The sequence below is a fragment of the Heterodontus francisci genome, chromosome 22 (assembly GCF_036365525.1).
Source record: "Heterodontus francisci isolate sHetFra1 chromosome 22, sHetFra1.hap1, whole genome shotgun sequence".
Lineage (NCBI taxonomy): Eukaryota > Metazoa > Chordata > Chondrichthyes > Heterodontiformes > Heterodontidae > Heterodontus > Heterodontus francisci.
This window is the reverse complement of record NC_090392.1, coordinates 41229705-41257386: the sequence shown is the minus strand read 5'-3', so window position 1 is coordinate 41257386 and position 27682 is coordinate 41229705. Positions and strand designations below refer to the sequence as shown.

At 45.6% G+C, this 27682-nt stretch overlaps 1 protein-coding gene across 1 annotated transcript in view; it reads left to right on the top strand.

Moving 5' to 3' along the window:
- Positions 1-175: 175 nt before the first annotated feature.
- Positions 176-27682, top strand: part of siae (sialic acid acetylesterase) — a 63254-nt gene continuing 35747 nt past the window's right edge. The window contains exons 1-5 of the mRNA XM_068053748.1: positions 176-318; positions 447-611; positions 13349-13536; positions 23690-23828; positions 26818-26992. Coding sequence (XP_067909849.1) covers positions 246-318; positions 447-611; positions 13349-13536; positions 23690-23828; positions 26818-26992 — 740 coding nt within the window. The 5' untranslated portion in view covers positions 176-245. The remainder of the gene's footprint in view (positions 319-446; positions 612-13348; positions 13537-23689; positions 23829-26817; positions 26993-27682) is intronic.

Below are 27682 nucleotides of genomic sequence, written 5' to 3'. Positions count from 1 at the left end.
CCTGTTTCTGAGCTGTATAACTCTGACTGAGTGACAGCTCGGGGGGCGGGGCTGCGTGACGGTCAGTTGCGGGCTGACTGACAGCTCGCGGGGCGGGGCTGAGTCGGGTCAGTTGCGGGCTGACTGACAGCTCGGGGGGCGGGGCTGAGTGACGGCTCAGTGGGCGCGGCTGAGTGCCGGTTAGGGGCGTGGCTGATGGCTGATTGTCAGGGCCGTACCTGAAAGGCAGTGGCGGTTGAGCAGTGATGGCTTGGTTTAGGAGTTGGAGTTTGGTGGTCGGGGGCCTGCTGCTCTGGCTGGATTCCGGGCTTTGTACCGGTGGGTGATTGTCTCGCATTGAATCTGTGAAAATACCGATCAGTGATGTTGGCCCAGCTCGCAGAGTCTAACTGCGTGATATATCAGGAGGAGGCTTTCCAACTAATCAAATCTGTTTTGTCTTTCAGAGCCTGTGTTCCGCTTTGGATCTTACTATGCCAGTCACATGGTGTTACAGAAACAGCCTGCCCGAGCTGTGGTTTGGGGATATGGTGGCGTGGGAGCAACAGTTAATGTAACAGTGTCGCGAGAGGACAAAATCTTCAATCATCAGATGACAACAGTGAATGAAGGTGGGGAATTGTGGCTCATTGTATAATCTGTGCCCAGAATCACACTGCAGGAATGGTGCAAAAAGGTAAAATCAGCCTTGCGGATGTAAGATAGATACTGCAACCATCGTAAAGCGAGATGCCATCTGGAAAGAGACAGGTCGAGAGATGGAAAAGGAATGAAAACGGAGAGGTGAACAGGAAATACAGTGAGTTGGGTCGCTGACAGGAGAGAGTACCCTGTAGATGGGGATGGAGGGGAATGTGCCTGCAGCCAGGACCAGACTATCTCTATAGAGGAGCGAAACTGGGGGTCTTCTAATAGAGACTGGGGTAGTATTAGTGTCGGGCAAAGTTGGGGGAGGGGGAGGAGGAATTCCTGAAATGTGTACAAGAGAACTTTCTTGTTCAGTATGTTTCAGGCCAATGAGGAAGTATTGCTGCATCTAATTTGTAATCTTCTTCTTTGGCCTCCTTGTCTCGAGAAACAATGGGTAAGCGCCTGGAGGTGGTCAGTGGTTTGTGGAGTAGCGCCTGGAGTGGCTATAAAGGTCAATTCTAGAGTGACAGACTCTTCCACAGGTGCTGCAGATAAAATTGGTTGTTGGGGCTGTTACACAGTTGGCTCTCTCCTTACACTTCTGTCTCTTTTCCTGCCAACTGCTAAGTCTCTGCGACTTGTCTGTCTTTAGCCCCGCCTTTATAGCTGTCCGCCAGCTCTGGCGATCACTGGCAATTGCCTCCCATGACTTGTGGTCATTGTCACAGGGCTTCATGTCGCGTTTGCAGACGACTTTAAAGCGGAGACATGGACGGCCGGTGGGTCCGATACCAGTGACGAGCTCACTGTACGATGTGTCCTAAGGGATCCAGCCATCTTACATGCGGCTCACATGGCCAAGCCATCTCAAGCGCCGCTGGCTCAGTAGGGTGTATATGCTGGGGATGTTGGCCGCCTCGAGGACTTCTGCGTTGGAGATACAGTCCTGCCACCTGATGCCAAGGATTCTCCAGAGATGGCGAAGATGGAATGAGTTGAGACGTTGCTCTTGGCTGACATGCGTTGTCCAGGCCTCACTGCCGTACAGCAAGGTACTGAGGACACAGGCTTGATCACTCAGACTTTTGTGTTCCGTGTCAGTGCGCCATTTTCCCACACTCTCTTGGCCAGTCTGGACATAGCAGCGGACGCCTTTCCCATGCGCTTGTTGATTTCTGCATCGAGAGACAGGTTACTGGTGATAGTTGAGCCTAGGTAGGTGAACTCTTGAACCACTTCCAGAGCGTGGTCGCCGATAGTGATGGATGGAGCATTTCTGACATCCTGTTCCATGATGTTCGTTTTCTTGAGGCTGATGGTTAGGCCAAATTCGTTGCAGGCAGCCGCAATCCTGTCGATGAGTCTCTGCAGACACTCTTCTCTGTGGGATGTTAATGCAGCATCGTCAGCAAAGAGGAGTTCCCTGATGAGGACTTTCCGTACTTTGGTCTTCGCTCTTAGATGGGCAAGGTTGAACAATCTGCCATCTGAACTTGTGTGGAGGAAAATTCCTTCTTCTGAAGACTTGAACGCATGTGAGAGCAGCAGTGAGAAGAAGATCCCAAACAGTGCAGGTGCGAGAACACAGCCCTGTTTCACGTCACTCAGGATAAGAAAGGGGTCTGATGAGGCACCGCTATGCTGAATTGTGCCTTTTTATATTGTCATGGAACGAGGTGATGATACTTAGTAGCTTTGGTGGACATCCGATCTTTGCTAGTAGTCTGAAGAGACCACGTCTGCTGACGAGGTCAAAGGCTTTGGTGAGATCTATGAAGGCAACGTAGAGGGGCATCTGTTGTTCGTGGCATTTCTCCTGTAGCTGGTGAAGGGAGAACAGCTTGTCAATGGTGGATCTCTCTGCTCGAAAGCTGCACTATACTTCAGGGTAGACACGCTCAGCCAGCTTCTGGAGTCTGTTTAAGACGACTCGAGTGAATGCTTTCCCCACCATGCTGAGCAGGGAGATTCCACGGTAGTTGTTGTAGTCATCGTGGTCATCCCTTGTTCTTATAGAGGGTGATGATATTGGCATGTCCTTTGGTACTACTCCCTAATCCCAGCACAGGCAAAGCAGTTTATTTAATTTAATTTTATTTATTTAGAGATACAGCACTGAAACAGGCCCTTTGGCCCACCGAGTCTGTGCCGACAATCAACCACCCATTTATCCTAATCCTACACTAATCCCATATCCCTACCACATCTCCACCTGTCCCTATATTCTCCAACACCTACCTACACTAGGGGCAATTTATAATGGCCAATTTACCTATCAACCTGCAAGTCTTTGGCTGTGGGAGGAAACCGGAGCACCCGGCGAAAACCCACGCAGACACAGGGAGAACTTGCAAACTCCGCACAGGCAGTATCCAGAATTCCAGTTCATGGAGTGCTGAGAGTATAGCAGGCTTGGCACTCTTGATTATTTCAGGGGTAATGCCGTCCTTTCCAGGAGCTTTTCCACTTGCTAGAGATTTGATGGTATTACTGAGTTCCGATTTTGTTGACTGTTTGTAGAGACTGGACTGCGCTGAGGGCGGTATCAGTGACATAATTTTCCCTGGAGTACAGTTCTAGGTAGTGCTGAACCCAGCGGTCCATTTGCTTGCATTGGTCAGTGATCGTTTCCCCTGATTTCGACTTGGGAGGGAGGGGGCAATCTTCTTGATGGTTGGCCCAAAAGCTCTCTTAATGCCATCATACATTCCTCTGATGTTTCCGGTGTCGGAGACCAGCTAAATACGACTGCATAGGTGTTGCCAGTAGTCGTTTGCACAGCGCCTGGCTGTTCTTTGCGCGGTGCTTCTGGCGGCTTTTAAGTGCTAAGGATGTTAACTCGCTGGGGGCATTCTTGTGTTCAGCAGTGCAGTGCGCTTAGCGGCTATGACAGGTTCCATCTCTTAAGAGTGAGATTGAAACCAGTCTGCATTCTGCTTCTCTCGTTTGCCAAAGGTGGTCATTTCTGAGTCACAGATGGCGTCTCTGATGTGGGCCCACTTGGTCTCTGCATCTCCTGCAGCAGTGTTTTGAAGGGCTTTTTCAAGTGAATTAAGAACTTTTGTGACAGCTATGGGTAAGAAATCCTGTTAGTGTTGATGTGCGGGCGGCCCTTCTGCTTGGAGTGATGTAACTTCTTTGGTTTGAGTGTAACCTTGCTGCACACCAGGAAGTGGTCAGTGTCGCAATCTGCACTGTGGAAGCTGCGTGTGATTTCAACACTGTTTATGGAGGCTCGCCTTGTGACGATGAGGTCCAGCTGGTGCCAAGGACGTGATCTTGGGTGCCTCCATGAAACCTGGCGACAGGGTTTAGTTTGAAAGAACGAGTTGATGATGCAGAGGTTGTGATAGGTACACAAGGATGTAAAGGGTTAATACAAAGACAGTGAGAGAGACCTCTCCCACTGTACAAGCGATGATCTCACAGTCATGAGATAGGCCAGAGGAGAACAAGGAGCAACATGTATGATGCTAGCTTAGGTAGCTTAAGGAGTGTGTATATAGCCCTTTCCTATTCTGAGTGGTGTGAAACAGGGCTGTGTTCTCGCACCCACACTTTTTGGGATTTTCTTCTCCCTGCTGCTTTCACATGCGTTCAAATCCTCTGAAGAAGGAATTTTCCTCCACACAAGATCAGGGGGCAGGTTGTTCAACCTTGCCCGTCTAAGAGCGAAGTCCAAAGTACGGAAAGTCCTCATCAGAGAACTCCTCTTTGCTGACGATGCTGCTTTAACATCTCACACTGAAGAATGCCTGCAGAGTCTCATCGACAGGTTTGCGTCTGCCTGCAATGAATTTGGCCTAACCATCAGCCTCAAGAAAACGAACATCATGGGGCAGGATGTCAGAAATGCTCCATCCATCAATATTGGCGACCACGCTCTGGAAGTGGTTCAAGAGTTCACCTACCTAGGCTCAACTATCACCAGTAACCTGTCTCTAGATGCAGAAATCAACAAGCGCATGGGTAAGGCTTCCACTGCTATGTTCAGACTGGCCAAGAGAGTGTGGGAAAATGGCGCACTGACACGGAACACAAAAGTCCGGGTGTATCAGGCCTGTGTCCTCAGTACCTTGCTCTACGGCAGCGAGGCCTGGACAACGTATGCCAGCCAAGAGCGACGTCTCAATTCATTCCATCTTCGCTGCCTTCGGAGAATACTTGGCATCAGGTGGCAGGACTATATCTCCAACACAGAAGTCCTTGAAGCGGCCAACATCCCCAGCTTATACACACTACTGAGTCAGCGGCGCTTGAGATGGCTTGGCCATGTGAGCCGCATGGAAGATGGCAGGATCCCCAAAGACACATTGTACAGCGAGCTCGCCACTGGTATCAGACCCACCGGCCGTCCATGTCTCCGTTATAAAGACGTCTGCAAACGCGACATGAAATCGTGTGACATTGATCACAAGTCGTGGGAGTCAGTTGCCAGCATTCGCCAGAGCTGGCGGGCAGCCATAAAGACAGGGCTAAATTGTGGCGAGTCGAAGAGACTTAGTAGTTGGCAGGAAAAAAGACAGAGGCGCAAGGGGAGAGCCAACTGTGCAACAGCCCCAACAAACAAATTTCTCTGCAGCACCTGTGGAAGAGCCTGTTACTCCAGAATTGGCCTTTATAGCCACTCCAGGCGCTGCTTCACAAACCACTGACCACCTCCAGGCGCGTATCCATTGTCTCTCGAGATAAGGAGGCCCAAAAGAATATAGTAACTAAATAATGAAGAGTTGTGAGTTAACCTTTACCAGAGTCTATGAATTTCTCTAAAATGTCCCTACAACATTACAGAAACAACTAACTGAACATAATTCTGAGGAATGAAGTGAAGCAAGTGGAGCCTTTTTTAAATTCATTCATGGAATGTGAGTGTCACTGGCAAGGTCAGCATTTATTGCCCATTCCTAATTGCCCTTGAGAAAGGGGTAGTGAGCTGCCTTCTTGAACTGTTGCTGTCAATGTGGTATAGGTACATCCACAGTGCTGTTAGGGAGGATGTTCTAGGTTTTTGACCAGTGATAATGAAGGAACAGTGATATAGTTCCAAGCCAGGATGGAGTGGTAGAGGTCATGTGTTTGAAAGCTGCTGTTGAAGGAGCCTTGGCGACTTGCTGCAGAGCAGCTTGTATATGATACTCACTGCTGCTTCTATGTGCCGGTTGTTGAGGGAGTGGATGTTTAAGCTGGTGGGTGGTGCACTGATCAAGGGGGCTGCTGTGTCCTGGATGGTGTTGAGCTTCCTCAGAGATGTTGGAGGAAGCACTCATCCAGGCAAGTGGAGAGTATTCCATCACACTCCTGACTTGAGCCTTACAGATGGTGGACAGACTCTGGGGAGGCAGGAGGTGAGTTACTTGCCATAGAATTCCCATCCTCTGACTTGCTCTTGTAGTCACTGTGTAATTATGGCTGGTCCAGTTCAGTTTCTGGTCAATGGTAATCCCCAGGATGCTGATAGTGGGGAATTCAGTGATAATGTTGTTGAATGTCAAGGGGACATAGTTAGATTATCTCGTTGTAGATGGTCATTGCCTGGCATTTGTGCAGTGCAAATGCTACTTGCCCCTTATTAGCCCATGTTGTCCAGTTCTTGCTGCACGCGGGCACGGATATCTTCAGTATCTGAGGAGTTGCGAATGGTACTGGACACTGCAATCAGCAGCGAATATCCCAATTCTGAGCTTATGTTGGAGGGAAGGCCATTCCTGAAGCAGCTGAAGTTGGTTGGGCTAGGACACTACCCTGAGGAACTCCTGCAGCGATATCCATATGGTTGGCCTTCAGCAATATCAGCCATCTTTCTTTGTGCTAGGTATGACTCCAACCAATGGAGAGTTTTCCCTGATTCCCATTGATTTCAATTTTTTTAAGGCTCCTTGATGCCAAGAACAGTCACTCTCCCCTCACCTCTGGAATTGAGCTCTTTTGTCCATATTTGGACCAAGGTTGTAATGAGGTCTGGAGCTAAATGGCCACTTCAGTCGGGGAGAATTTGGGACTATCGTTAGGTTTGCAGTAGTTGTAGAAAAGGACAAGGAAAAATTAAGCGAGATAATAATCAACTGGAGGAAACCTAACTTGAATGAATTGAAATGGGATCTGGCCCAGGTTGATTGGAATCAAAGATAGGCAGGCAAACAGTAATTGAACAATTCAAATGTTCAAAGAGGAGATGGGTCGAGTCGAGACTAAACACATTCCCACGAGGAGGAAAGGAAGGGCAATGCTAGAGCTCACTGCATAACTAAATACATTGGGATTAAAGTGAAACAGAAAAAGGAGGCCATGATTAATGTTAAGGTCATGACACAATAGAAAACCAAGCAGAATGCAGAAAATCTAGGAAAGAATTGAAAAAGGAAGTAAGAGGAACAAAGAGTGTATGTGAGAAAAGATTAATAGGTCACATAAAAGTTAAGCCAAAAGTATTTTTATAAATAATAAAAGGGTAGTCAAAGGAAAGTTGGGGCTGCTTAAGGACCAAAAGATCTTCTGGTAGAGGTGCAGGGCCAAATTAGTACCTTGCATCTGTCTTCACCAAATAAGTGGAGAAACAGGAGAAATAATAATGGGGAGTAAGGAAATGACAGAGACGTTACACAAATATTTTGTATCTTCATAGAAGAAGAAATAAAAAAAAACCAGAAATAGTGCAGAACTAAGGGTCTAATGAGAGTGAAGAACTTAAAGCGATTAAAATTAATAAAGAAAAATACTGGAGAAATTAATGGGACTGAAAGTTGACAAATCCCCTGGACCTGATGGCCTACGTCCTAGGGTTTTAAAAGAGGTGGCTGCAGAGATAGTGGATGCACTGATTGTGGTCTTCCAAAATTCCCTAGATTCTGGAATGGTCCCACTGGATTGGAAGGTAGCAAATGTCACCCTGCTATTCGAGAAAGGAGGGTGGGAGAAAAGAGGGAATCACAGGCCAGTTAGCTTGACATCAGTCGTCAGGAAAAGTCTGGAATTTATTCTAAAGGAAGCAGTAACAGGACACTTGGAAAGTTATAATATGATTAGGCTGAGCCAACATGGTTTGATGAAAGGGAAATCATGTTTGACAAATCTATTAGAGTTTTTTTTAAGGGTGTATTTAGCAGGGTAGATAAAGGGGAATCAGTGGATGTAGTACATTTGGATTTTCAAAAGGCATTTGATAAAAGGTTGTTGCACAAGGTAAGGGCTCATGGAGTTGGAGTAATATATTAGCTTGGATAGAGGACTAGTTAATGGACAGAAAACAGGGTGTAGAAATAAACCGGTCATTTTCAGGGTGGCAAAAAAGCTGTTACTAGTGGGATGCCACAAGGATCAATGGTGGGTTCTCAGCTGTTTACAATTTATATTGATGTCTTAGATGGGGGACCAAGTTTAATGTTTCAAAATTTGCTGACGATGCAAAGCTAGGTGGGAAAGTAAGCCATGGGGAGTACACAAACAGCCTGCAAAGGGATAAAGACAGGTTAAGTGAAGAGACAATAAGGTGCCAGATGGAGATAATGTGGGATCCTACCAGTAACAGCTTGTCAACCTGTGAGGAAATGTGAAGTTATTCATTTTGGTAGGAAGAATAGAAAAGCAGAATATTTTTTAAATGGTGAGAAATTGTTAAATGTTAGTGTTCAGACAGATGCAAAGTATTAATTTAACATATCAGCTATGCCTTCAGCCTCCATTCATAAATCACCTTTTTGGTCCTTAATCGGCCCCACTCCTCCTTTTCCCATTTATATGTCTATAGAAGACTTTGAGATCAAGAGCAGATACTAAGAAAGAATAGCGAGAGAGGCGGAAAGAGAGGGCAGCTGCTTAGTCAACAATACCTCACTATCTCTAGCAGCCGACAACCAATCTCCTCTGTGGGAGAGCCTGCAAGGCTAAGGTAGGGCTCATTAAGATATCTGTGAGCTCACAGCCATCACTGACATCTCACTTCCACCCAGCATCTGCAAGGAAGAATCAGCCTCGATATGAGGGATTGCCACTGATGAGTAGATGAGTAATCTAGAAGAGTAGGAACAGGCAGGCAATGCAGGAGTCTTCAGGGTGTGTGCTACTCTCAAACCAATGCTCAGCATTGGAGAATGCTGGGAGTGATGACACCGTGAAGGAGTGCAATACAGACCATAGTAACACTGGGCAAGGGACTGCACAGGAGGGAACAAGAAGGAGTAGAAATGCAGTCGTTATAGGAGATTCCATAGTTAGGGGGACAGACGGGCATTTCTGTAACCGTCATTGTGAGTCCACATGGTGGGCTGGATTTGATCAAACCTTCGACGTTGTGATCCGTGGCGGGTGGGGGGACCTGAAGATGGCTCCAGTTGAGGCCCTTGACAGACCTCGACGCGGGCAGGGACCGGCCTGATCCAGGGTGTAGGGGAGGGGAAATGGGGTCAAATACATGTAATGGGTGTAGGGGATGGTGGGAAGTGTTGAACCTTAAACTTTGTGCAGTGTGGTGGGGGGGGGGGGGGCGGGTGGTGAAAGATGTAAAAGGTAAGTCTTTTGGGCGGGGGGGGTGAAGGGCAAATAGTTACTGTAATTCTTATTGGGGGCACGGAAAAGGGGTGTTGGAAATTTATTTATTGAATTTTGGGTGTCTTGCTTTAAAAATGTAAATTGGGCAGCAGGGCTGGCTTCCCTTCAAAAATGCACACATGCAGCTGATGCCATTGACGGGGACGGACGGGCCACCACCTTCGCGTGATTGGTGGGGGGTGCGGGCCACCTTGGTGATAAAATGAGCTGGGACGCATAAAATCGTGGCAGCTCTTTGGCGTGCTGGCCGCCATTTTTTGAGCTCAGCACCGAGATCAGCGGCAGGCTGTTAAAATTCAGCCTGGTGTGTGGTCTCTCTGGTGCCAGGGTCAAGGACATCATGGAAAGGGAGCTGAATATTCTGCAAGGGGAAGGGAGTGAACCACAAGTTGTCGTACACATTGGTACCAACAACATAGAGAGGGCAGGTATTAAGATCCTACCTCAGATTTTCAGGAGCCAGGGAGGAGATTTGAAAGTAGGTAATAATCTCTGGATTACTCCCAGTGCCACACACTAGTGAGAGTAGAAATAGGAAGATGGGGAGATCAGTCCATGGCTTGATGCATGATGCAAGAGAGAGGGCTTCAGATTCATGGCACATTGGGACCAATTCTGGGGCTGGAGGCACTTGTTCAAAAGGGACGGGTTGCACCCCAACAGGACTGGGACCAATGTCCTCACGGGGACGTTTGTTAGTGTAGTTGGGGTGGGTTTTAACAAGCCATCGACATTGTGATCTGTGGCGGGGGGTGCCTGAAGATGGCTCTGAATAAGGCCTGCCCACGGACCTCGACTGCAGGGCCCTGCCTGATCCTCTCGGCGGTTGTGAAGCTCCGTGCTCACCCCCCCCCCCCCCCCTCATCGCTGGACGATGGGACTACAATTTAAATATGCAAATCAATAAAATTAATAAATTTAAATACACTTAACTCTAATCTTGAATGCCAGCTGCCATCTTTGGCTTGCAACCGGCATTCCTGCGCTTTCAGACCCCTGACTGGGGAAATGAGGAGCCATAGTGTTGGGGAGGGGGTAAATTTACCAGTGCAGGAGGGGGGCAATGGGGTCAAATACACGTAATGGATGTAGAGGAGGTTGGGAAGGGTTGAACCTTAAACGTTGTGCAGTTTTGGGGGGGGAAGGTCAGATGTAAAAGCTAAGTGTTATGTTGGGGGGAAGGGCATCCTGCCTATCACACAACTGAGTAATGTGATATATGAATTTCAATGCCAGTGTGATGCTAGGTATATAGGCCATACGTCCCAAAGACTGGCGGATTGTATCAAACAACATGTCCCTTCCGCTGTTCACAACGGGCAAGGTAGAGACTGTACCCAACAAGCCCATGGTTACAAAACTCAAAACAGTATCCAACATTAGATGTGATTTCGCGATTGAACAACATTTGCTAAATAATCCTCAGTGTGCTAAGTATTATGCTGACAACCAATTTAAGATTGTCAGTAGGGCTCGTAGTGTGGCGCATTTGCGTGTACTGGGAGCTACATATATTAATACACAGGGCCCTGTTCTTTGCAGACACAAAGAATGTGTAGAAACATTGCCCCTGTTTCAGCTAAAGAAAATAAGTGACATTCCTCAAGGCAATGCCTTGACCAGAGTCAAGCTGCCTGGTTTAAATTTCAAACAAAGCTTGGCAGTTAACTGTCAGTCACCATAAACTGATGCATTCTCCATGGCAACGCCTCTACCAATCAGAGTTCACTTGCCAACCAATCAGCACTCTGATACAGTATAAAATAATTTTTTCCCCTTACATTGGTATTCTTGCGGATTGTCCTGATGAGTGCAAGACGAAAAGCTTCTACAACGTGTCTCTATTTTCTGCAATACTCTAGTCTCTTACAACCGCACTTTTAAATTCCAAACCTACTAGCCTTTGGCCGTCCATTCACCACTATATTTCTGCAACTACCAATCTGCTCAATCAGACCCTCATCTTCTCCTTAGAAGCCCTTGTTCCCATTAAAGCCATTACTCTCTCTCACCATGGACATTACCCCAGTATGGCCCTCAATTCTGCTCCCTTAAGTCCAAGGGATGCAGATTTGAATTTTTTTTGTAAATAACTGGTTTATCCATTCAGGGCCAGATCTGGCTGGACCACATAAAGCACTATCAGAGCCTGCTGTCATATGCCAAAACTTCTCACCATTCCAGGATCATCCTGGAATGCACAGCTAACCCCCTGTTTCTTTTCTGCAGTGCAAACCATCTTCTTAAACTCCTTCTCTCATCTCCAACAAGCACAAGGAGCTCATGGACAAATTTGTCACTAAATTTAAGACTATACATTTTAGCTGCATCTGCTGTTTCCCTCCCTTCCCCCAAATTGCCACGCCAAAGTTCCCCTAAAGATCCCCTGCCCTAGCCCTGAACTTGCATCTTTCTCTGGTTTCTCTTCTATCTTTCATTATGCCCTCTCTGAGCTCATCTTGTTCATGAAACCCACCTCCTGCTCCTTGTGCCCTATTCCCACCAAACTTCTCACCAACCAACCTTCCTTTCTGGCCCGCATGTCTACCGATATTGTTAGTGGTGCTGTCTCCCTCTCCTTCAAATCTGCCTCATCACCTCCCTCCTCAACCCCTGTTCTTGCAAACTATCAGCCCCATCTCCAAACTCCTTTTCCTCTCTAAAGTTCTTGAATATGTTGTCACCTCCTAAATTCATGCCCCTCTTTCCTTTAACTCTTTGTTTGAATCCCTTCAATCAGGTTTCTGCACCTGCCACAGTGACTGTTCGCATGGTAAACTATCACTCCTCAGCCTTTTCAGCCTGTCTGCAGTCTTTGACATGATTGACTGCACCAACCTCTTCCAGCGCCTCTCCTCCATTGTCCAGTTCTGTGGGACTGCATTCGCATAGTTCCATTCTTTTCTAGTGAGTCGTAACCAGAGTCACTTGCAATGGCTTCTTTTCTCCCTCCCACACCATTACCTCTGGTGTCCCCCAAGGATCTATCCTCAGCCACCTCCTATTTCTCATTTACATGCTGCCACTCGTTGGCTTCATCGAAAACACAATTTCAGGTTCCACATGTACTCTGGCGACACCTAGCTCTAACTCACCACCACTTTTCTCATTCCCTCCACTGTCTCTGACTTGTCATACTACTTGTCTGACATACAGTATTAGATGAGCAGAAATTTCCTCCACTTACATGTTAGGGAGACTGAAGCCATTGTCTTTGGGGCTCGCACAAACTCCATTCCCTAGTCATTGACTCTATTCCTCTCCCTGGTCAATGTTTGATGCTGAACCAACCTGTTCACAACCTGGGTATCGTATTTGACTCTGAGATGAGCTTCTGACTGCACATCTGCTGCATCACCAACACTGCCTAGTTTCACCTCTGTAACATTGCCCAACTCTGCGCTGTGTCAGCTCATCTGCTGCTGAAACCCTCATTCATGCCTTTGTTACCTCTAGACGTGGCTAATCCAATGGTTTCCCCTGGCCAGCTCCCATCTTCCATGAACTTGAACTCATCCCAAACTCTGCTCTGATATCGTAACTGGCACCTAGGCCTAGTTAGCTCTGTGCTTGCTGACCTTGATTGGCACTCAGTCCAGCAGTGTCTTGATTGACAAATTCTCCTCTTGTTTTCAGATTCCTCCATGGCCTCGCCTCTCCCTATCTCTGTAACCACCTCCATCCCTACAACCATTCAAAACTGTAATTTTCAAGACTGAGATTGTTAGATTTATTTCCTTCAATCTGCCTCTTGCGCATCCCTGATTTTGGTCGCTCCACTATTGGTGGCTGTGACTTTAGCTCCCAAAGTCCAAAGCTCTGGAATTCCCTCCCTATATCTCTCTGCCTCTCTACCACTCTTTAAGATACTACTTAAAATCTACCTTATTGATCAAGCTTTTGGTCATCTGTCCTAATATTTCTTTATGTGCTTGGTGTCAAATAATGTTTGTTAATGCTCCTGTGAAGCACCTTGGGATATTTTACTACATTTAAGAGTGTGATATAAATGCATGTTGTTGTCCTGAGGTCTCTACCTACATGGGTATCTCAGTGATTTTGTTTGGAGCATATTAAATATGGTGGGAGGTTCATGCTGTATCATGTACGCACTGCTCCCACCCTCCTCCGGTTGTTACTGGCCCTTCAGTTGTATTTCTGTTTTGTTTTTCAGCTCCAGCTCCTGGTGTCAGTGGTGTCTGGAAAGTTTCTCTTGATCCTGTTGGTGCAGGTGGTCCATTTTTGATCGTTGCAAAGCAGAAGTATGCCCGAAGTGTAAACAGAATCGTTCTAAAAGATGTGTATTTTGGAGACATCTGGCTGTGTGGTGGGCAAAGCAATATGGAGATGACGGTGTTACAGGTAATGTTCTTTTTGTTGTTTTGGAGGAGTTGTATGGAGAATAGCTCTGTGGCAGAAACCTCTCTGTTGTTGTCAGAAACAAAGACAGAAATACACAATCTGTTGTGGCATTGCTCTAATACTGATTAACATACTACTGAATATGAAAACAGTTTAGTATACATCACAGGAAGTGATGTAAGTTAACATGATACAGTAGTTGGTGTTAGTCAGCAGGTAGCATGTGCGTTGAAGAGCTCTCCTAGAATCCTGCTATTCAATAAAGAACTCTTCCTTTAGTTTACCAATCATTGTTATAGTGCTTGGTATGTTTGTGTTGAGCCAATATCACAACACCATCAAGTGAGGATTTTGGGCGGAGTGAGTTAGGTAGCAGAGTAATTCCTCTCCCCATAGAGACAACACAGTGTAGCATAAAATATTGTGCATACCTGTTCCTTACATCCTTTCCTGCTGTCTGAAATCCCTCTCACATTCCTTATTGTTCAGCATGTATTACAGGGCTTTTCCCCTTTGACCAGCCAAATGGTCACTGGGTAACTGTTGGAACAGCCATTTTTCTGCTAACTATAATTCAGCAATTTGTGCCTACCATTGTCCCACTCCATAGAATCACAGAAGAGTACAGTGCAGAAGGAGGCCATTCAGTCCATCATGTCTGCACCGGCTCTTGCAAAGAGCAATCCAATTAGTCCCAGTTTCATAGTTTGATTAAAAGCAAAATACTGCAGATGCTGTAAATCTGAAATAAAAACAGATAGTGCTGGATATGCTCAGCAGGTCTGGCAGCATCTGTGAAGAGAGAAAAACAAGAGTTAATGTTTCAGGTCAATGACATTTCATCAGAACACTGAAAGGTTAAACTCTCAGCAAACTTCTTCACATTCACAAACACTTTCATACAGACTGGAATTCTAGAAGCCTATTAATTTGATAATTAAAAACTCAGCCTGTATTCTCTAGAGTTTTGAAGAATGAGAGGTGATCTCATTGAAACCTACAAAATACTTAAAGGGATAGACCGGGTAGATGCAGCTAAGATGTTTCTCCTGGTTGGGGAGTGAATCTTTGGAATTCTTTACCCTGGAGGGCTGTGGAAGCTCAGTCATTGAGTATGTTTAAAATAGAGATTGGCAGATTTCAAAATACAAATGACATAAGAGATAGCATGGGAAAAAGGCACTGATGATCAGCCTTGATCATATTGAATGGTGGGGCAGGCTCAATGGGCTGAATGGCCTACTCCTGCTGCTATGTTCCGAAAAACAGAAAAGGCTGGAAACATGAACACATAGAAACATAGGAACAGGAGTAAGCCATTCATCCCATCGAGCCTGCTCCGCCAACATCATCCAGCACCTGTGGTATTCTTACTTTCCTTCCTCACACAAAATGTAATTCTTGCTGTGAGCTTATAATTTCATTCTCGTTTTCTGAACGCTATTGTTACACCTCAAGTGTCCCAACAAGATTTTTTTAATGGAACTCTTTTACGGCCTTTGTTGGGCAGGGACTGATGTTAACCTCTCCACCTCCTCCTCCTGTGGTTTATCTTTCAATATTTTATTTCCAGATTGAACTACCTGCAATGTGTCCCTTAATCTTCTCACCTCCTGAAGTTGAAACAACAGCACTCCAGCTTTTCAATCATTACTCTTGATCTTCTCCTTGGTTAACTATTTTGCCTTTAACCTCACACACAGTCTGACAATTTTTAACTAATAAAGCACATGTTCTGAGTTTCTTCAAATTATTTCTTTATCTACCAAAATTTTTACTGATTATCCTCCCATCTTCCCATATTTTCAACGTCACCTGTCATCCCTTTTTTTCCAAACTTGAGTCCATGCAAGGATATAATTACTCGCCACATGCACCAACCTATCAATAAACCCGTGGGTCTATTTTTGAACCCACCATGGTCCCGCTCCTGAACTATAACATAGGCCTCTTACCACCCAAAATTCATCATCTTGATTTTGCTGTAACCCATTCTGCCATTCAGTTAGGTCATGGCTGATTTGTATCTTAACACCATTTACCCCACTCCTTGCTTCCATAATCTTTAATATCCTTACCTAACAAAAATATTGTTCTCAGTTTTGAAATGTTCACTGACCCCCAATCCCCCTGCACCCCCCCCCCCCCCCCCCCCCTGTCATCCCACCCCAGCCTCAACAACAATTTGGGGGAAAGAGTTCCAAATTTCCACTACCCTTTGTGTTAAGATGTGCTACCCCTGAACAGTCGAGCATTAATTTTAACGTTATGCCCCCTTGCTCTGGATTCTTCCCACCCTTTGATTTGGACAGGTTGAGTGAGTGGGCAAATACATGGCAGATGCAGTATAATGTGAGGTTATCCACTTTGGTGGCAAAAACAGAAAGGCAGATTATTATCTCAATGGCGATAGATTGGGAAAGGGGGAGGTGCAGTGAGACCTGGGTGTCCTTGTGTACCAGTCGCTGAAAGTAAGCATGCAGCTGCAGCAGCCAGTTAAGAAGGCAAATGGTATGTTTGCCTTTATAGCGAGAGGATTCGAGTACAGGAGCAAGGATGTCTTGCTGCAATTATACAAGGCCTTGGTGAGACCATATCTGGAGTATTGTGTGCAGTTTTGGTCTCCTTATCTGAGGAAGGATGTTCTTGCTATGGAGGGCGTGCAGCGAAGGTTCACCAGACTGATTCCTGGGATGGTAGGACAGACATATGAAGAGAGATTGGGTCGATTAGGCTTGTATTCGCTGGAGTTTAGAAGAATGAGAGGGGATCTCATAGAAACCTACAAAATTCTAACAGGACTGGACAGACTAGATGCAGGAAGGATGTTCCCGATGGCAGGGGAGTCCAGGACCAGGAGTCACATTCTAAGGATAAGGGATAAGCCATTTAGGACTGAGTTGGGGAGGGATTTCTTCACCCAGGGAGTAGTGAACCTGTGGAATTCTCTACCACAGAAAGTAGTTGAGGCCAAATCATTAAATATATTCAAAAAGAGTTAGATATAGTTCTTAGGGCTAAAGGGATCAAGGGGAGAAAGCGGGAACAGGGTACTGAGTTTGGATGATCAGCCATGATCGTATTGAAGGTGGAGCAGGCTCGAAGGGCCGAATGGCCTACCCCTGCTCCTGTTTTTCTATGTTTCTCTATCTGGTCTATCAAATCCTTTAATATATACAAACCTAGTCAGTGCAACTTGACTTCATTATTTAACTCTTTTAGTCCTGGAATCATTTTGGTTAATATGTGCTGCACTCTTCTGAATATATCTTTCCTGAGGTGCAGTGTCCAGAACTGAATGCAGTGCTCCAAATGGGGTCTAACCAGAGTTTTATACAAATGAAGTATCACTTCCTAACTTTTGTATTTCAGTTCCCTTGAGAAAAAACATCTTGTTTGTTTTTTGTAGCTGTTTGTTCGGAGCAGTGATAAGGAAGTTGTATTAAGGACTCCATTTTGTGTTTAAAAGACAGTGTTGTAGATTTTGACTCTGCGATAGCGAATCAGCAGCCAGTTTCAAATCTCTCCCCATTTTTATTTCCAATGCCTGTAATGGGGAGAGATGGGAAATGGCTGCCAACTCGCTATCACCACCCATTTTGCGCTTTCACATAAAGTAAAAATCTACCCTAGTTTCTGCAGAAACTGCTGAAACAAACAATATCTTGAACATGTCCAAAATCAGATCAGAGCTTCAAGGTCCCTTTGTGGCTGATGTAAGGTGTTTGTTCTTTGCAAAGTTCTGACCTTCTGATAAATAAATATGTCCCGGTTGGTTTTACCCTTTCCCTTAGATGTAAATGATTGCCATGGAGCTTCCATAGAGAGTAAGTCTTCATAACGCTAAGCTAACGATAGGTAATGTAAACCAAGGGTAAAATCCATGGAAGCGGTATGATGTAATGGCCTGTAGCTGAGGGCAATACAGTACTATTGGGAAATGGGAGCTGCAGTAGACCATACTGGCTAATCTTCTGCCTCAACTCCACTTTCCTGCCTGCTCTCCATATCCCTTGATTCCTGAGAGATCAAAAACATATCTTTCCTTGTATATACCCAACGATGGAGCTTCCACAACCCTCTGTTGGAGAATTCCAAAGATTCACAGCCCTCTGAGTGAAGAAATTTCTCTGCATCGCAGTCCTAAATGATCGAGCCCTTAGCCTGAGGCTGTGCCCCCATGTTGTAGATTCTCCAGCCAGGGGAAACAACCTCTCAGTCCCTACCCTGTCAAGCCCCATCAGAATCTTGTTTTAATGATATCACCTCCCATTTTCCGAAACTCCAGAGAGCATATGCCCAATTTACTCAGCCTTTCATCATAGGACAACCTTCTCATCCCAGAAACCAATCTAGTGAAACTTCGCTGCACCGCTTCCAAGGCAAGTATATCCTTCCTTAGATATGGAGACCAAAACTACACACGGTTCTCCAGATGTGGTCTCACTAATGCCCTACACAATTGTGGCAAGATGTCCTTATTCTTGTACTCCAGTCCCTTTGCAATAAAGGCCAACAGGCCATTTGTCTTCCTAATTGCTTGCTGTACCTGCATGCTAACTTTCTGTGTTCCTTATACGAGTACATCCAAGTTTCACTGAACATCAACATTTAAACATTTTACGCCTTTTAAAAATATTCTGCTTTTCTATTATTACCAAAGTGAATAACCTCACACTTCCCACATTATATTCCACCCGCCACCTTGTTGCCCTCTCACTTTAACTGTCTATATCTCTTTGCAATCTTTGAGTCCTCCTTACAGCTTACATTTTCACCGAGCTTTGTATTGTCAGCAAACTTGGATACATTATGCTCGGTCTGTTCATTTAAGTCATTAATATAGTTTGAAAATAGCTGAGGTACCAGCATTGCTCCTTGCGGCGCTTCATTAGTTACAGCCTGCCAACTTGAACGTGCCCTGTGTATCCCTACTATCTGCTTCCTGTCCATTAATCAATCCTCCATCCACGCTAATACATTACCCCCAACCCCATGAGCCCTTATCTTCCGTATTAACCTTTTGTGTGGCACCTTATTGAATGCCTTTGGAAATTTAGGTATACTACATCTCTGACTCCCCTTTAATCTACCCTACCAGTTACATCATCAAAAAACTCCAATAAATTTGTCAAACACAATTTCCCTTTTGGAAACAAGGTTACTCCTGATAACGCAGAGTATGCACAGAGTGATCGTGGGCGTCATGAACAGCAAATCAATATGAGTGTGCGCATGACGTCACCATGTAATGATGTCCTCACCCCTCAATCACCCCGCTACGCCTCTGCCTTCCCTCAGCCACTCGCTCCTCCCCCCTTCAGCTGCTCGCTCCTGCCCCACTGGCCGCTCTCACCCCTCGGCCACCTGCTCCAGGACTCCCCTCTCTCAGCCTTTTGCTCCCACCCTCGATGCTTCCACCCCCACCCCCCCGCCCCCCACCGGCCAGTTTCCCCCCCCCCCTCAGCCTCTCACTCCAGGCCTCACTACTGCCCACCACCACCAACCCCCCCTGGCCGATCATTCCTCGCTCCTCACTTCCCCCTCCCCCCACCCTGCTCTCCAGTTGCTCCAGGCCACACCGCTTCCCAGCTCTCAGCCACTCGCTCCCACGTTGTCCCTCACACATCGCTTCTTGCTTCTTCGGGCGGCACGGCGGGGAGCGATCAAACGTTGGAGCGAATGGCTGAGAGGAGGGAAGCATGGCAGCCTGGAGCGAGTGGCTGGGGGAGGGGAAGCCGGGAGCGAGTGACCGGAGAGCGGGATAGGGTGGGCGGTGGGGGAAGCAGGGAACGAGTGACTGGAGGCGGAGGAAGTGGCGAGGCCGGAGTGAGTGGTTAAGGGAAGGCAGCAGGGAGCAAGCAGCGAGAAGACGGATGCAGAAGGGAGTGGCAAAGAGAAGCGCAATGGCAGGAGGGAGTGGGGGCCTGCTGGGGGTGGGATGGAGGCGGTGATGGCAGCCATTGAGGGGATTTTTTTTGTGTGATAAATTGAGCAGCACCATCTTTAATCCTGGCAACTCCCTGAGATGTCGCAGACAGTGACGTTTCAGTGGCAGAGGCTGCATTTGTGCATGTTAGTACTGCGCCACCTAGTGGTTGCATTGTCAGCAAACGCAGCCTTTTGTAAAACCATATTGACTCTGTCTGATCATACTCTGATTCTCGAAGCGAAAAGTTAAGACTTCCTTAATAACAGATTCCAGCATTTTCCCGACGACTGTCATAGGCTAACTGACCTGTAGTTGCAAATAGCAGTGTTACATTTACTAACTTTGAATCCAGTGGGACCATTATGGAATCTAGGGAATTTTAGAATATCATAACCAGTGCATCCACTATCTCTGCCTGTATCTCTTTTAAAATCGTAGGATGTAGGTCATCAGGTCCTGGGGATTTATCGGTATTTAGACCCTTAATTTTTGTAATACATATTCTCTGCTGATATTATGTTTCTCACTCTTTTTAGGCCTTGATTACCCTCTATTTCTGCTATGTAATTTGTGTCTTCTACTGTGAAGACAGACACAAAATAGTGGTTCAGTGTCTCTGCCATTACCTCATTCTACAGAATAATTTTTCCTGTTGCTGCTTCTAAGGGACCAAGGTTTACTTTAGCTACTCTCCTTCTATATCTGTAAAAGCTCTTCCAATCTGTTTTTATATTCCTGGCTCATTTACTCATTCTATTTTTCCCTTTTTATCAACTTTTTTTGCCCTTTGTTAGTTTGTAAACACTCCCAGTCCTCAGTTTGCAACATTATAAACCTCTTCTTTTAATTTAATATTGTCATCAACTTCCCTAGTAAGTCCAGAATGGATCTTTCTTGCTGAGTTTCTGTTTTCTAATGGAACATATTTGTGTTGAAAATTTTGAATCATTTCCTTAAATGTTTCCTTCCCACTGTTTATTTACCACCATAACTTTTAATCTATTTACCCAATCAGTCTTAGCCAGCTATCCCCTCATAACCTATGTAATTGCTTTGTTTAAGTTTAAGATTCTTGTTTTGGACTCAAGTATGTCCCTCTTAAACTTAATATGGATTTCAATTGTATTATCGCTTTTTCCCAGGGAATCTTTTGCTGTGAGATTACTAATTAACCCTGCCGCTTTGCACAATACTAGATCTAAAATAGCTTTCTTCTTAGTGCCATCCATAGCTCAGTTGGGTAGCAGTCACAAAGTTCTGGGTTCAAATTCTACTCCCAGGCTTGAGCACAAAAAAGGCAAGGCTGTCACTCCAGTACAGTACCGAGGAATGCTGCACTGTCAGTGGTGCATCTTTCGGATGAGATGTTAAACCGAGGGCCCGTCTGCCCTCTCAGGTGGATGCAAAAGATCCCAAGGCGCTATTTAGAAGAAGAACAAGGGAGTTATCTCCGGTGTTATGGCCAATATTTCTACCTCCATCAGCATCACGAAAACAAATCTGATCATTATCACATTGCCGTTTGTGGGAACTTGATGTGCACCAATTGGCTGCCATGTTTCCTGCATTACAACAGTGACTACACTTCAAAAAGTACTTAATTGGCTATAAATTACTCTGAGAAGTCCTGTGGTCATGAACATATTGTTCGAGGAAGCTGTCACAAAAGCATTTTACAAACTCATCTTGGACTATCTTTGCCAATTTGCTTTGTCCTGTCAATGTGAAGATTAAAGTCCCCCATGATTATTATATTGCCTTTGTAACAAGCTCCAAATATTTCTTGCTTAATGTTCTGTCCAACAGTTTAACTATTGTTACAGGGCCTATAGACTACACCCACCAGCTTTCTCCAGCCATACTGCTTTTACTTCCTGATCTTCTAAGCTAAGATTCTCATCACAAAGTTAGGGAGATCAAAGGTTGGCCACACTGCTACTAAGCTCAGAAACTGTAAGGTGAGGTTTCTGCAGTCTTTGTACCATCACGTGTGTTGTCTGTGATTATTGTTTTTTTTTCTAATAAATCTATAAACAAAAGACTCTACATCTAGAACTGTCGTTCCTGGCACAGAGACACCAGCTCCCAGCAGGTGTCTCTGGCAGTATCCACCACTGTGCAAGCACTTTAATGATTTGTGTACCTGACGCTCAAATCCCTTTGTTTCTAGTTCCCCGCCCTTAGGAAATAGTTTAAATTGTCTTTCTTGGATCCAAAGTGGATGACCTCACATTTCCCCACATTGAACTCCATCTGCCATAGTTTTCTATCTTAAGCTGTCTATGCCCCTTTGTAATGTGCTGCTCCCGTTTACACTACTTACCGTGCCACCTAACTTCTTGTCATCAGCAAACTTGCAGCTTCTTGTCTTTATTACAAATCATTGACAAATATGGTGAAAGGCTGAGGACACCACTTGTGACATCCTGCCAATCAGAAAACACTCCCTTAATCCTTACTCTCTGTTTCCCATCTCCCAACAAATTACCAACACATGTCACAAGGTTACTCCAATTCCAGGCACTTTTGTTTTTGGTAATATTCACCCCTGTGGAACCTTCTCAAATGCCTTCTGGAAATCTATGTGGACAAAATACTCTGTCCACCACATTAGTGACTTCTTCAAAATATTCTGCCAGATTTGTCAGACATGACCTAACCTTCACTAATCCATACTGACTCATGTCCAAATCACTGACAGGTCTGTAGTTACCTGGTTTGACTCTTCCTCCCTTCTTAAATAATAGTAACAATTTTCCAATCCAAAATTCCCAAAAGGTCAGAAAGCCAGAGAGTAAAGGCCGCGTCGGGTCTGCAAATGAAACCCGACCCAGCCTGAGTCCTTTCATTTTTACCCGACCTGAATGTTCAGTTAACCTAGCTTCTGTTTTTCACTTTTTAAGCTTGTACAGATAAGCAACTAAAAATGTAACTGGACTTGAAAGGTTGCTTAAAAAGTACATTAAGATTGGAGCCATGTACCGGAGGTAGTGATAGAGCGTGTCCGACCTGGCCCGACCCGACCCGAAAGCCGGACCCGGAAGAGTGACGCAATCCAACCCGAACCTGACATGTGTCGTCGGGTCCCGTCTGGTTCGGGTTGGGTAGCCATGCTCTACCAGACAGTGTCTGGGCGGAGGGGCAGAGTGTGTCTGGGCGGAGTGTGTCTGGGCGGAGGGGCGGCGTGTGTCTGGGTGGAAGACAGAATGTGTTTGGGCAGAGAGGCGGAGTGTGTCTGGGGGGGGTGAAGGGCAGAGTGTGTCTGGGGGGGCGAAGGGCAGAGTGTGTCTGGGGGGGCGAAGGGCAGAGTGTGTCTGGGGGGAAGAAGGGCAGAGTGTGTCTGGGGGGAAGGCAGAGTGTGTCTGGGGGGAAGGCAGAGTGTGTCTGGGCGGAGGGGCGGAGTGTGTCTGGGCGTAGAGGCAGAGTGTGTCGAGGGGGATTTCTCAAATGATTGATATTTTACGAATTGTGATATGTTGCTGTACTCAGTATCAGGTTTTATTGTATAAATCTACCGATTAGGCACACTACAGCCTGCCGGACTGAACATTGAGTTCAATAATTTCAGAGCATGACAGCCCCCCATTTTACTTTCATTTTTAGTTATTTTTTTCTTCCTTTTTTTTACATTCTTTTTTACATTTTTTACAATCTTTTTTTTGCATTTAGTTCATTTCATCTTAGTTTGTTCAGTTTGCTTACCCACTGTTTTTTTTCAGGTTTGCACTTGCTGCTGTTCAATATTCAGTGTATTAACAGCTAATCTGTACTAATGCTTTGACTTTCAACACACCATTAACATATTGTTTGCCTTTGCTCCGTGACCTTTTGGTCAGCTATGTGGCCTAGTCCAATCTCGACCTCCTTTGTTATCTCTTGCCCCACCCCCACCTCACTTGCTTATAACCTGTGACTTTTCTAATATTTGTCAGTTCCGATGAAGGGTCACTGACCCGAAACGTTAACTCTGCTTCTCTTTCCACAGATGCTGCCAGACCTGCTGAGTGGTTCTAGCATTTCTTGTTTTTATTTCAGATTTCCAGCATTCGCAGTATTTTGCTTTTATTTTATTGTATAACAGTGTGGCTAGGGGGAGGGGTGGAAACAATAGCAGGTTCTGAAATTCTTGAAGCAATAATCTTTCTCTCTCAGTTACTATGCTTTTATATCTATTCTAAGAGATGTTAATATGAAGATGGTCATTGCAACACTCTCTTACAGATTATTAATGCAAGTGAAGAGTTGTCTGTTGCTTCCCATTATCCATATATCCGACTGTTCCAAGCATCACTGAAGGAGTCAAACCAAGAGCTGAATGATCTTGCTGGCATTGAGGTGCAGTGGTCAGTTCCCACAGCAGGTAAGGCGGCAGCTCCCACAGTGGGTATGGTCAGTTCCCACAGCAGATAAGGGTGGGCTGCTATAGTGAGTAAAAAGGGCTCCAGCACACCCTATCACAACCAGCTTGTCTACACATTATTCTGTGTATTTGTTTACATGATTTGTGCTTCTGAACTAGCTGAGCCCCTAGCCAGGCTGTTGCCACACAGCTCCAACACTAGCATCTACCTGACAATGTGGAAAATTGCCCACATCCACAAAAAGCAGAACAAATCCAATCCGGCCAGTTGCCATCCCATCAGTCTACTCTCGATCATCAGTAAAGTGATGGAAGGTATCGTCAACTGTGCTATCAAGCACCACTTAAACAGCAACCACTTGCTCACTGTTGCTCAGTTTGGGTTCTACCAGGGCCACTCAACTCCTGACCTCATTATAGCCTTTATCCAAACATGAGGTGAGAGTGATTGCCCTTGATATCAAAGCAACATTTGACTGAGTCTGGCATCAAGAAGCCCTAGCAAAACTGGAGTTAATGGGAATTGGGGAAAACTCTCCACTGGTTGGAGTCATACCTAGCACAAAGGAAGATGGTTGTGTTTGTTGGAGGTCAATCATCTCAACTCCACGACTGTTGCAGTTCCTCATGGTAGTGTCCTAGGCCCAACCAACTTCAGCTGCTTCATCAATGACCTTCCCTCCATCATAAGCTTAGAAGTGGGGCTATTAGTTGATGATTGTATGCTCCTCAGATACAGAAGCAGTCCGTGTCCATATGCAACAAGACCTGGACAACATTCAGGCTTGGGCTGATAAGTGGCAAATAACATTTGCACCACTTAAGTGCCAGCAATGGCCATCTCCCATTGGAGAGAATTTAACCACCTCTCTTGACATTCAATGGCATTTACGTCGCTGAATCCCCCACTATCAACATCCTGGAGATTACCATTGACCAAAAACGGAACTGGAGCAGCTACATAAATGCTACATTTACTACAAAATCAGGTCAGTGGCAGGGAATTCTATGCTGAGTAACCCACCTCCTAACTCACCAAAGCCTGTCCACCATCTGTAAGGCATAATTCAGGAGTGTGATGGAATACTCTGCACTTGCCTGGATGGGTGTGGCTCCAACAACACTCAGGAAGCTCGACACCATCCACGACGAAGCAGCCCACTTGATCGGCATCCATTCACCATCTTAGACATTCACTCCCTCCACCACCGACTCACAATCGCAGCACTGTGTACCATACACAAGATGCACTACAGCAACTCACCACGTCTTCTTTGACAGGACCTTCCAACCCCGTGACCTGTATCACCTAAAAGAACTAGGGCAGCAGGCTCATGGGAACACCACCACCTACAAGTTCCCCTTCATGTCACACACCATCCTGACGGAACTATATTGCTGATCCTTCACTGTCGCTGCATCAAGATATCCCGGAACTCCCTCCTTAACAGTACTTTGGGAGTACCTACGCCCCATAGACAGCAGTGGTTCAAGAAGCCGGCTCACCACTGCCTTCTCAAGGGCAATTAGGGATGGGCAATAAATGCTGACCTTTGCCAGCGACACCCACAACCCATGAATGAATGAAAAAAAAGTTCAGTTGCATACAGCGAGGTCCATAAACACCAGAGATAAATAAGAAGTTCCTTTGGTTTGGTGATTGATGGGGAACTTTGGCCAGGCCTGTGAGAGAGTCCCAACTGTTGGTTGAATGATGCCATGGAGTCTCTTTGTGTTCATTTTAGCCAGCATATAAGACCTTGGTTTAACATTGCATTTGAAAATGGTCACCTCCAGTCATGCAGCTCTTCTTTAGTGGAGTGTCTGACTGGGTTTTGAGTACAAATCTTGGAGTGGGGCACAGACCCACGACCTTCTGACTCGGACGAGAGCATTGGCAATCAGTCAAGCTGACTGCAAAGATATTATCCTGGGCTCAGTGTCACTGGTCACTCCTTTAAGTTGAATCCATGTCCCCTGTGATCAGGAGTATGCCTTTAATGCCCACTAGCTAGTTACATAATAGTGTGACCTGGGATTTGTAACAGTAAGATCCCTTGGTGTGTCTACTGGATTGTGGGATCTTGCAACTGCCCATATGCCTATCTGTTCAAACAGGAACTGATCATCTCTCCAATGTGACAAACCAACGATCTGGGTTACTTTACATAAAATGGACAACTGAACGCAGCAGAAGTTACCAGTTACCCATCAGTCATAATATTAGAAATAATAAAACACATTAAGAAGACTCTTGATATTGTTCGATCTTTACTTATCAGCTCTTGAAATCACAAATATTGGTGTTTGAAGCCTTTGTTACACAGGGTTGATCTGATGTAGTTAAAGACCATGTGCTACCACAGTAGCTGAAGGGAGATGTCAGCTAAAGTTCAGATGCAAGGCCCCTGGAGAAGGAATGTGCCTTGGGCCATGTCGGTTTCTTTTGTATTGAGAGAAACCAAGAATTTGCAAGATTGTCAAAGGTGAAATCTTTCAAATAAGATGTTAAACTGAGGCATGGTCTACTGTATAAGGTAAATACAAAAGATCCCATGGTCCTGGTGTTCTGGCCACAGGAACATAGGAACAGGAGTAAGCCATTTAGCCCCTTGGGTCTGCTCTGCTGTTTAGCCAAATCATGGCTGATTTGTATCTTAGCTCCATTTACCCACCTTTATTCCATGTCTCTTGCGACCTGAACTAATGAAAATCTATTGATCTCAGTCTTGAAAGCTTAAATTGAACCCCAGCATCCACAGATTTTTGGGGGAAGAGAGTTCCAGATTTTCACTACCCTTTGTGTGAAAAGGTGCTGCTTGATTTCACTCCTGAAAGGCCTAGCTCTAATTTTAAGATTATGCCCCCTTTTTCTGGTTTTCCCCATCAGACGAAGTTTCTCTATCTGGTGGTAGAGAAGCCTAATGCTATTGTGAAAGAAGAAGGGTTTTTTTCCTGCTAGTCATCGTCTTCATTTATTGAATCCTAGAAATTCTTGGGAAAGGCAATTTCACCTCATTCTCAGCTGTTTGCTGGTTGTTTGGCCAATACCTCTATGACAAGCTGCAGTATCCTATTGGGTTGGTGGAATCATGCTGGGGAGGAACACCCATTGAGGCTTGGTCTTCCAAGCGAGTCCTCAACAAATGTGAACTTCCTACCAAGTAAGTTTACAATTTAAGATGTTTTAATTCTATCTTAGCTTGCTGTTTCTGTAGTACTGTAGCTCTGAAACTATTTCATATAGATCAATTTCCAATTTTCCAATGAAGGACCTAAGAAAGGATGGAGCGAGGGAGGCCATTGGCCCGAATCTTCCTTAGGCAGTGTATAGTGAGAAATAGGAAAAAGCAACTGGTCTATCTAGTCTGTCCCCAAAATACTGTTTGCACAATCGTCCACCGATAACCTCAAAGAACAATGCCCCCACAGCACTCATTCTAGCGCCTCCGCAGTGCTTGACCTGGTGCCCGCGCTTCACTCAACCCGTCGCCCGTGCAGCATTTGATCCGGCATCTACACAGTGTTCAACCCAGAACACCTGCAGCACTTGACCCGTCACTCGCACAGCACTTGACCCGACACCTGTGCAGCACCCGACACTGCGCCTGCGCAAATGTTCACATAATACCTGAAACCAGTACAGCATAGTGGTAAGGGAATTGGAGAGTGAAAATTGATTTTCATGGGCATACATTTGGAAGCTTCCTCATATATACTGATAACATTATTAAGGAAGGGAAAGACACAAAGGATTTTAGGTGAGTGGAGGAATATCGACACCTGAGATTCACATATACAAATCCTTGAAGGTGGCAGAACAAGCTGAAAAAGTTGTTAAAGCATATGGAAGC